Source organism: Centroberyx gerrardi, chromosome 14 (genome assembly GCF_048128805.1).
Source record: "Centroberyx gerrardi isolate f3 chromosome 14, fCenGer3.hap1.cur.20231027, whole genome shotgun sequence".
Classification (NCBI taxonomy): domain Eukaryota; kingdom Metazoa; phylum Chordata; class Actinopteri; order Beryciformes; family Berycidae; genus Centroberyx; species Centroberyx gerrardi.
This window is the reverse complement of record NC_136010.1, coordinates 11,378,003-11,389,506: the sequence shown is the minus strand read 5'-3', so window position 1 is coordinate 11,389,506 and position 11,504 is coordinate 11,378,003. Positions and strand designations below refer to the sequence as shown.

General features: G+C 45.2%; 1 protein-coding gene across 2 annotated transcripts in view; it reads right to left on the bottom strand.

Moving 5' to 3' along the window:
• Positions 1-882: 882 nt before the first annotated feature.
• The window catches only part of znf385a (zinc finger protein 385A), a 54,738-nt gene continuing 44,116 nt past the window's right edge, over positions 883-11,504 (bottom strand). For both annotated transcript variants that reach the window (XM_071903273.2, XM_071903274.2), the window contains 4 exons: positions 7,389-7,748; positions 2,919-3,103; positions 2,248-2,340; positions 883-1,819 (listed from right to left, as the gene is read on the bottom strand). In XM_071903273.2, coding sequence (XP_071759374.2) covers positions 1,571-1,819; positions 2,248-2,340; positions 2,919-3,103; positions 7,389-7,748 — 887 coding nt within the window. In that variant the 3' untranslated portion in view covers positions 883-1,570. The remainder of the gene's footprint in view (positions 1,820-2,247; positions 2,341-2,918; positions 3,104-7,388; positions 7,749-11,504) is intronic.

The window sequence follows — 11,504 nt, the reverse complement described above, 5'->3', positions numbered from 1 at the left end:
CTTTTATTCCCTCCCTCTCAGTGTCCCGGGGATTTAATAGGCAGCGTTATGGTTGCCAATGTCAATGTGCCCTCTGCTGTAGTCTCAAATTAACCCTTGGGTGTGAAGGATGGGGGAGGTGAGGGAGAGGAGAGGGCAGGAAGGGGAGAGGTCAGCCCAGTGATGCAGAAGCCTGACCCTGCAGGACCCTGGTGCGCGGCCGCATGCAGAGAGGACAAGGGAGATAAATACAGCGGTGCACAGGGTCGTACTCAAGTCATACCTCACCACCTACACTGTGAATCAGCCTGTGAGTGAAGAACGGCTGTGAAGATGCTGAGAATGACCTCGCTGTTTGATTGCTGGATGTGAATAGACTTCATTACTAGGGTTTCTCCCTTAATGCCTATGAACTTTACTCTCTCCAGCACTTTGAGTATTTCCTCACTACTGTATATCCTAAGTGACAGCACAAATATTTAACTTGCCATAAAAAGCAATCTATCTAACATATCGACGGGTTATTCATTTGGGTCAAAATGGTGATATGTAGCAACTAATAATGTAACAACAGTACAGTATGTACCAATGTATGACTTCTGCTGTTTCTCCTATCCTCTCTCCCCTTCGGTGAGGCCCTTCTCTGACTGTTATGGAGGATGACAGATGCGCCCCCTGGCCATTTTTGTTGGTACAGTCTATTTTGAAACACAGATTCGTTTGGGCCTGTGTGTGTGTCTGCGTGCCGCCTGGGGTCAATCAGTCCGCTGACCCGTGCCAGCCCTCCTCTCACCTCACCCTCCCAGGAAATGACAGGGGCGTGCAATCCCCCACAGTCACTTTTCTGCTCTCTCACCCCCCCCATCGTCACACATGTTCAGATGCGGCTACCACCCGCCTGTCAGCCGAAGTCATGTTGTATCTAGCAAGGACCTAGTGTCACACGTTGAAGAGTGTTGCCCGCGCTGCCGGCCGCGGGCACAGACAGAGACATGTACAGTACCGCGGAGGCCGCCACAGCTATATGGGGCGCACGCACGTCGTTGATTATAGCAAAGACCAATGGAAGCAGCTACCCTACTGACATAACATTATCGTCTTGGTTTTGGAGGTGCATAGGATGAAAAGAACACATTGAACCATGAGGACAGGAGAAAACCAACTTGCCCCAGTATAATTACTTAACACTAGGTGTGGTTGAGTGTTTCTAGAAAGATCCGCATGTGTTGTCAGTTTGTTCTGTAGCTATCAAGGCGACCGTGACAGGGCCACAGTGCAAGGGAGAGGGACGAGGGGAGGTGAGAGATGTACAAGGGAGTTCAATGCATAATGAATATCTCTCCTCTGCTCATTCCATCTGCCGATCGCTCAGAAGTCTTTGAAATGGAGGGAGAGTTTCAGGTAAAGGGAAAAAGAGAGACATATGCTTCTCCTCCTTTTGCGGTGCTCTTTTCCCTTGCTTTTCTCTCATCTAGATATTTAAATGGTTGGATTTTTTTTCCCCTATCAATTGCTGTTGATTATGTTTATTTCTTCACAGTGTGCTTTTGGAGTGGCTGTTCCTGACTGGCCGAGGTCAAAGGGGGGTGTGTCAGTAAGGGGAGAAGAGGATGGGCCCGTGGGTGGTGCGGATGGGCCCGGGCGCAGGTCTCAGGATGGCGTGGCTGAGAGGCGGGCCTTGCAATAGGTGGTGGTGTGGGTGGGGGGCGGGAGCTGCTGCACGGAGAGCCAGTGGGTTCGAGGAAGCTGCGGCGGCCATTGCTGCAGCAACAGCCAAGGGGCTGGGCAAGAGGCCTGCACCCAGAGCTTTGGTGAGATCCTTAGAGAAGGTCAAAGAAGACTGAAGAAAGAAGCGGGTGGACAAATGAAGAGGGAAAGTGGGACAGGGAGAGATGAGAGAGAGAGAGGTGGGGACATGAAGGAGAGAAGGAGAGAAGCAGAGAGAGGGATAAAACGATTAGTTCCAGAAGGTCAACTCATGGAGGAGAAAACAGATATAGAACTTCAATTTCGTCTGCAGACTCTTTTGATCTGTCGTAATGCAGAGGTTTTCAGTTTGATCACGTAACATTTCCAGGAAGGGGACACGGCCAAAAACGGAACGACTAGGGGGCTTTGGTCAGGATTAAATCAACAAGTATGAGCCACTCCAAGGCCTTGCAGACCTCCTGTCCTAGATTAACACTGGTTATCTGATCTGTTCATCTCAGGTTTGCTAACTGTGTCACCGGAGGAGTTAGAATTCAACGGTGAAACGTGAAAGGTTACCGTGAGGTCAGCTCCCCTGTGCTTCTTGTGCCGGCTGAGGAGGGGGTTAGGCTTGCCTGCCACGCCATCCCGGTGCCTTCGACTTGATATGTGCTGCATGGAGGAGGAGCACAGACAGGGGGCAGTGTTAGACTGCATCACAAATCATTCCCACTTCCCCAAGTGCAAATACATACTGACAGATTAGGCAGTTAAAAAATGTACCAATAGACTCAGGAGTTCAAACTGACTGGCTAACCAAACAGTCATAGATAAACAATCTATCGTGAAAATAATGAGTTGTATGCAGTTGTTGGAATGTATGTGAATAGATGCCACATATTTTGAATAAGACAAAACCTCAAGACTGCTGTAATGAAAATAAGATTTTGTTCCATAATGAGATAACCATTGTTTGAAAACAAATACTACTACTACTACTCTTGCAAAATGATTGTTGGCATGAAAATAAAGCACATTATGGGTTATCACTAAAATAATGAGTCATCTTCAGACTTTTGTTTCCAAAATAGTTATGTTTTCGAGTACAGAATCATCTGTATTTTTGAAATATTGACTGATACATTTTAGGTAGCAATATTTCTGCTAAAACAAAATGTATATGATACTTAAAAATGAAAATCTTCAAATGCACTACCACAGGGCGACATGTTGCTCTTTCCTCCTCCCACCTGTTTGAGCTGCAGTTCAGAGTTGACCCGCACGTTGCAGATCTCACAGTGGAAGGTTCGTTCCTGAGTGTTGGGGTCCACCGGCCCCCCTCCCTGCTCTCCAATGGGCTTGGGGCCCAGGCGAGGATACGCCTTGATGGGCCCCAGCCCGCTCCGTGCCTCCAGGATGGTTTTGTGTTTGGTACCTGGAGACACACAAACACACACGCACACACACACACACACACACACACAAGCACAAACACAAACACTGGTCAGCATTGCCATTAGCCAAGATGATATTATATATTTAGAAGCTATTACAATATAATGAAATAATACAGTGGAGATGAATCACTATTTATAACATCGATGCTGATCTGCCATATGAGTCATGCTGCTTCCATCTGTCTGAGCTGAAATGAGTCTGGACAGCATTCCTCGGTAGCTCAGAGCACTGATGGAGAGACAGTGACATTGACAAATATCAGGATATGAAAGAAACGACTCTGTACCAGTGGCTGGATTCTCCTATAAATGAGCACATATGTGCAGCATGAAGAGCACATGTCACTGGAGAGGGATAAAGGTGTAGTGTTGACCTCTCACCACTAGAGGGATGTAGTCAGGCAGCTGCGCAGAGGAGTTTTGGTTACAAAACATGATTCACTCAGAATCTCTCTAGCGGCTGGGGATCTAGATGAACTGAAACCCATCTCTATGTTAATATTGTGATAACTGATTAAGAATTGATTCAGTGGAGTGGGTGAGGCGAAGTCATACCGTGTGCACGGTGTGAAGGAAATTATGTCACCACAGGTGTAAATATCAGTGACTCAGTGTTAGACCACTCAACCCTCAGTGTCAATTCAAGCTGTTTAATTTGAACAGTAAACTGAAATTTTGGAAATCTCTTTTATGTAGAAATCTGAATTTTATGTAGTTATCCGATCCGTCAAGTACCTATGCAGTCAACCCCATCAGGCAGGTTAGGCAAGCACTACAAATTGCTCAATGTACAACTATTGAAGATAGCTAAAATAGAATGCATATTTGTATGAGAAGGTACATTTTTATTAAATTAACAATTTATCGACACACAAACCCAGGGCTTTCAGGGCCCTTGGTGGTCTGGAGCCCCAGAGCATGAGTCCTGCAAGCTCTGTTGTTAATCCAAATGTGAACCCAGCAGCAATAAAAACTGAAATATGCAATTCAAAATGATATTCTCTCAAATACTGGAACTGCCTCATTGCAAAAAAAGCAGTTCACCCAATAGTTGGAATTTAAAAGAGATTAGCATGAAATTTAGAAAGTATGGATGCATTTCATACTTTAAATACTTTTAGCATATAGGCTATTTGGTATTTCTGTGTGTTTCGGCGATGAGAACATTGTCCTAATTTGAACAGACCCCATTCCAAGAGGCTGAATTTGCAAGGTTGCAGCCCACATTACTTTCCGTTTCAAGTGGTCTGCAGAGCAGCACACCAAAGGATTTGCCAAAATAGTTTCTTCCTAACTAATCACATGTTTTGTTCTTGGCTGAAAAATTCCAGTCATGTCCAACCCTCTCGCTCCCTCTCTGCCCCCCCCTCCTTCCATACTGCTGTGCCTCCCTACCCTCAAAGTAAAGCATCCCACTCTCATTGGTTCTGCCTGTGAATTTGAGTCACTCTCTCAAATCCCTGTTCTTTGAGCAGAGTTAAGGTTACAGAGGAGAGAGAAAACGTCGGGGTGGGGGGTGGGGAGTGGGGAAGATGGAGGTTGCGGGCTCCACTGGGGAAGGAAGGGGCTGGAATGAGCGATTTCACTTGTGGCCAAAAACGTGCACTTGGGGTGTTTGTATTTGCCTTTGTTCTATTTTGGTCTGACAATGGATGGCCCAGTGGATCCTTTGTCTTTGTAAGCTTGACTCATGGTGTAAAGCAACACACAAATAGACAAGGCGCATTTCAAAACATGAAAATAGACAATGGATTGAGAGGAAACCGTTGCATAAATGTTGAAATAAAGTTACATACACATCATCATTCTTCTTCCGTCTCTATGTGAGTGTTTTTTTTTTTTTTGCTGTTCATTCTGCGTCACGCACACTGCTCATGTCTTGATGTCTGCGCGGCATATGCTTTTATTTTTGGACGCTGGTAACATGCACAGTTTTGTTTTTTGAGAATGAGATGGAGTGATTGCTTCCAGATCGTTTTTCCCCATGGAGTTGCTCTCAATTGTTAATCATCCGGGGATTGAAGTGTGCGGCCCGCTAGCTGACACACAGGCTGTGACACTGGGTCATGTTTGTTTTAGATCTGTGTTATACTGTGTGTGATCTCAGTTTATGCTTACACGTGCACGTACATAATGGATATGTGCTGGAACGCATGTGTGTACAGGCGGATGTCGTATAAATTTATTGTTTGATAACTGTTGGGTCAAAACAATAAACTAATCATTCCATCCTCTTTGTCTCTCTCTGTGTGTGTGTGTGTGTGTCTCCCGGAGGTTACTCTAATCATAATGGTGGCAGTGATTACACTTTTATTGATTGATACTTTATCCAACATTAAGAAGCATTTGTTGGCTGCTGTCATGTCTGGCCGCGCCGGCTGCTCCAAGGACAACTACTGACATCAACGCCAGTCTGATACACTTGTGTGGTGTGTGTTTGTGAGGGTGTATATGCCCAGGGAGCTAAAAACTCCCAAAATAAAGAGTGGAGGTTTAAGGTCCAGTGGATGCAAACAGTGTCCTTAGTGGGAAACAAGGTCACAAGGAGAGGTAAGTTGGTAGGGCATAAAGGATGGGAGCAGGCAGCGGGCACCTCAGGGGCATTTGGAGCCCTGAGAATGTGTGGTCATGTGTGAAAGCTGTCTGACAGAATGCTGAGGCTGGTATTGTGGCGAGCCCACCCACGTAACAGCCTATTCTTCTTTTATTTCCCAGCTTAAATCCCTCATGCAGTGGTTACCAGCTTTACCCGTCCTCCTCTGCTACTTATTCGAGCGGAGCGCCTCGGGCTACGGGGAACAGTTTTTCTGCTGCGTGCCGCGAACGACAAGACAAATCATGAATCTTTGAGTGGGGGAGAGTTTTCTTTAAATAATTATGTCCTGGGTGAGCGCGGGTGTGGGTGTGTTGGCCGTGAGAGGGAGCGTGCAGAGACAGGTGAGGGAGAATACGCTGCCACAGGGCACCTTGAGCCAACAGCTCCTGAAACCAGGAGAGCAGTGCTTGGTTACAGAGGTTGTGCTCAGCCAGTGTCAAACAGATCAGTTATCTGCTGATCGGTGCGACTCTCATCACCCTCATCTAGGTCGGACTGACGGACTCAACCTGAAACACTTACACAGGCCTTGTTTTCTTTTTATCAAAGTCCTGAACCGAGACTGTAGGAGAGAACAGTGAGAGCAGCCAAGTGTTTGTGTGCCGGTGTACGTACTTTGTGTGTGTGCAACTGTGACCGGTTTAAAGTAATAATCTGTGGCATTTTCATAGAAATAAATGTCTGCTTTGCTACTCTCTATCGCCTATTGATATAACACAATATGATTCATCCTGCACCCAGTTCATGAAAGCTTTTAGTTGCTGTTCTAAGCACCTGGTGATGGGTAGGTTGTAGCAACTGATATAATAACTCCCAGATAATAATAACCTAACAAAATGTATGTAATAAAACCTGATATTGTAGCCAATGTAATAACAACACATTATTTCATACCCAGCATTTGTTACTTCATAAGGGGTGTAACATACTTTTAACTGATGACTAATAATATATCTTATAAGAATAAGTAGAATGTAATAACCTGAGTTATTACATAATTAGTCAATGTTTTTATTACGTCATCAGTTACGTCAAAATATGTGATATCCTTTATGAAATAACAATCACTGGTTAACACTAGAAAACATTAGAAAAGCCAAGTGTGATCAATAGACTGCTGCTTTGAATTTCAAAATTGAAATATCCCACTTCTGTACAAACCAGTGTTGTTGGAATTCCCATATGGAAATAGTAGTTATAACTATATTTTTTCCCTTCAGTTGAGGGCTTTTTGGTCTCTAAGCCCTCCAAAATCCACTTGTCATTCCATTATCTGGCAATTTATTACATTGACATGTTTTATTACATTTTTGACCGTTTTAGAGTGATGTTTTTATTACATTTTGACAAGTTAGTGCATTCTCCAGCAGCAGCAATGAGTTGCTACATGGGTCTTTCCAGGGAAAATTCCTCTGGTACACAGGAAGTGATGCATTTTACGTTTCTGGCAGCAGCAACAGCGGTTTGCTTGGAATAAGTAGAAAAAGAACACAATAGTCTCCATGATTTGTGATAGCCACTATGGCTGAACAGACACAGAATAGACCGGTACCTACAGAAACTCAAATTCATGAACAGAAAATCCAAGGAAAAGGACTCTTACAGTGACCTCTTGTCACCAAAGATGTCATCGAACACGGATCTTGCAGATTACCACTCTGACCTACCTTTGTTGTGAGCCTCCAGCTGTGACAGGGAGTTGACAGCCACCTTGCACAGTGAGCAGTACAGCAGCTTCTTGGCCTTGTCCTCCTCTGTCTCCGGGTTGGAGGGGCTGCTGGATGCCGAGGCTCCTGCGGCTCCTGAAACCGGGGGTCCAGACCCGGGCTGCTCTGGGTTGACGCTGCCACTACCGCAGCCTGGGGAGGAGGAGGAAGGGGGTATCAGGGGAGGGGTGGGGGTGGGCAGGAGGGGGCACACCGAGGGCACGGGGGAGTCCATGGGTGGGGTAGGCGGGGTGGTGAGGGGAGGAAGGGGCCCGGGGGCCAGCAGGGGCCCGTTTAACTGTGACAGAGGCCGGGTTTCATCTACAACAAAACAAGAGAAACAGAGAGGGGAATAAAATAATGTCAAATGCAGCATGGACAAATATCAAAGAGCTGATATTCAAGCACAAAAACTATATAACTCAAACAATAAAGTGTTTTACTATTGACTTTATGGCCTTTCAAGTCTGCGGTGAAGCAAAGTCCCCAAGAAAAATCCACTCTGTGCTATTTCAACCACATCGCTAACCACACCCAGTTGAATGTGGAACCCACGGTCTGGTGAGAAGATCAGACAAACCGACGTAAAGAGCTTGCATACGGAAGTGTTTTCTATTCCCTATGGTCCATAATTGTGTTGAGAGTTCCTTTTAATTTTAACAGCAGTAATATAAAGTGGATCAGAAGAGTCGTATGTTTCGTTTGTACAGGAGCAGGCACATGTTTAGTACAGACATGTTTGTAGGCTTTTTGAAGCGTTTTTTGAGCCCGTCTTTCACTGATGTGGTCTCATCTTTTTGAAATGTTTCCGAAGGGCGAAATAGGAGGCAGATACCTCAGCCTGTGGATGTTTTGACTCTCTCACACACCTGTTGATTTTGGCTGGGACGGGAGCAAAATGGCACTTGTTTTTTCACCGGGCAAGATATTAAGTCCAAAGAAAACATCATATAAAGGGCTCTCCTCTCACTCTCCTCTCTTTTCTCTCTGTAGATAGTGATATGCAGCTCTATTGCTGTTGCTTGTGTGTGTGTGTGTGTGTGTGTGTGTGTGTGTGTGTGTGTGTGTGTGTTTGTGTAGCTACTTTTTCCTTCTTGTGAGATGTCTCATTAAAGAAAACATAAAAAGTCAAAAGCCAAAGTCTCTCTCTCTCTCTCTCTCTCACACACACACACACACATGCACATACATACATTCACACACACACATGTTTCTGGTCAGCCACTCCCATACGCAATGCCTTTGGTATTCACTAGGCATTGGGTGTGGGCTGAATAAAGACCCCCTAAATTTGGGTGGGGATCATTTCAGCCCCCCATCAGCGGGGAACCAGCAGGCCGTTCTCCAACCTCCACAGGATGCAGCGCCGCAGGCAGGGGATGGAAAAACCCCGTGGGATTATGGGTCTTAAAGGGTTATAACATGGAGTATTTCTGGGAAGAAGACAAATATTGACTTTAACTGCTTAATTTCCTTTGTAGGATTCCCATATGCGTTGTCATTTTGTCACATGTTGCGGTCCATAGAGGCCATGATATATTCACCCTGTGAGGTATATAGGACAGCAGTGAGCCTTCTGAAGCCTGACTGTCCAATGAATCATGTATTGTATAAGGAAGTAGCTAAAGTTATCCCGCCTCCTCCATTGCATCAGCTCTGATGAAGATGCCATTGTGAGTGCTTTCCATTCCACCGCTTTCCAAGATCAAAATGCTCTCTTTCCATATTGGAAGTTTCCAGCTGCTGAGCTGCTGGCTGTACAGAGCGTTTGTCAAACAGATGTTTCGTTAAAAATACATATTTCTTACGCCTGGATCAAAGTGCTGGGTGAGGGTGAGCGCTCCTTAGGGCTCAGAAGTGGAGGGGGTTCACACTCATAATGTACCCACTTCACCACAATTCTCACTGAGCTGGTTAAGTTAAGCTTGTACACTGTAAGTGCAAAGGAGGAAAACAGACTGATCGCAAAACTAAACTACTGCGCTTTAGCATTGTGGTTGAAGTTTGTGCCCAGTTGTTTTACATGAACGCCCATTCACACCCACACGTGTACACACACGCGTACAAACACACAAACACTCACATGACTTCATCACCGTGCCGAGGAACAAACCCAGAATCCATAGCGCCCATAACATGTGGTTTGAGTTAAGCTAAAGTGGGGAGGGAGAGGGGTGGGGGCCAAATCGTAATAGGGGATTTCACGATCCTTGATGGGCTGGAGGTCTGCCATACGAAACCATCACATCAAGTCCTGCTCACTGTTTCACCTCATACCACAGTGAGTGCCTCCTACGCTCGCCCCCCTTAAAATAAGTTCAGCTTCAGGCTAAGCTCATCCAAGCCTTCGTAGACCAGTAATTCATTGTCTGTGTCACCGACCCAGAATCAGGACTCTCTCTGAGCAGCTAAGCGTTTCTTTTTGTCACATTCATTTACCAGAGTGGAAACCATGAAACTTTAATTTTAAAATTGTTATTCTCTCAGTGTTGCAGAGAGAAATTGTAATTTTTTTTCTCTCCTTGCCTGGAGATTCCTGTCGCCCAGCATGTTTCAGAGAACATTTTCAGTTACTCAATTCTCCAGAAACTAGGGAAGTACTGTAGGTCTAATTCAACATTGATAAGGCAGTTATCTGACCTTCCTCCCTGCTAGCTGGCCTCGCAGCCAAACAGAAGAAGGAATTATTCACTGGGAGAGGTCAGCAGAGGGAAATAACTCCATCCAGATGCTTTAAAGTATAGCCCGGTGTGTTTGCATTGAATTCACCGGGAAATTAAAACTATGTATAGTATGCAGCCCATGGAGAGAGGCTTTGTTAATCAAACCATAGGATTAAATAACTAATTTAAATTCAGTCCAAGACTGAATTTGAGCTTCCGCTGTAGTTTGCCACTAGATCCAAAGTTCATCCCTGTTCCTTAAGTGTGAAACACCAAATATTCTAGTCTGCAAGCTTCTTGCAAATGCAGAAAAAAGTCAGTATCTGATTATGGGATTAGTGGGGGAGGTAGCATAAGCTAGGACAGTGCTTATGTAAGCAAACATATTATTACACATTATTGTATAAAGAATGCAAGAGATCCCATAGGGATGGGAACCAAAAGAAGAGTACGCTTTTTATTGTTACATAAAATATAAAGGTGAAAGCAGAACAGCAGGGAGTTATTGCCATAATCAATCCTGTGTGTAGGTGGAATAGTGTGTAGTGATGCATACAGTATGTTCATTTTAAATGTCAAATGAAAGCAGCACAGTTTAAACCAAGGTAAACAAATGACAGAATCCTCCATTTATTTTGGGTTACAAGCCATGTAAGCACTGTTCCAGCAAGGAGAGCAGAGGAGGTTTACCACAGGAACGGGGTATTGACCGGCCGCGGCTATGACAGTTTACAGGCGGGCATGTCCCAGTGTGTGTGTATACCTCCTGTGTGTGATCAGGTGTAAGGGTTACTTGGGCAGGATGACTCCGTCTGTCCCCCTCTGCCCCCCCTCCACCCCTGTGCCTATTCTTAATGATTAACGAGCTCAGAAACCCAATGCTGTCCTAACGAGAGCTGAGCCTCATTCATAATGCAGTAGGGTGCCTTCTCCTTCCAGCCTGGCCCGCATCCTACCTCTGACTCACACATGCACACACACACATACACACACACTCACACACACACACACGCAAATTATATTTTATTTTCCAGAAACTCACGTTGACCATTTGAGGATCGAATGTGAACAGAGTTTGATCCAACAGTCCACCACAGGAGGAAGTGGTTTATCAGTTGATTTACTGCATATCAAACTCCAGGATTGACAAACAAATATAGACAGAGCATGAAAAGCATATCAGCTCTGCGTAACTCAACACTATAGTCAGCACATAGACATGCAACCCTAGCCCTCACATGAAAGTCATCTGTTTAATTGACCTTGGGTCTGTGTGTGTGTGTGTGTGTGTGTGTGTGTGTGTGTGTGTGTGTGTGGAGTAAGAGTGCTATAATATCAGGGTGGTTTTAACAGGGCCCTTCATTAGAGTGGGAGTGTCTGGGAGAGGAGAGGGATAAAGAGGAAGGGAAGGAGG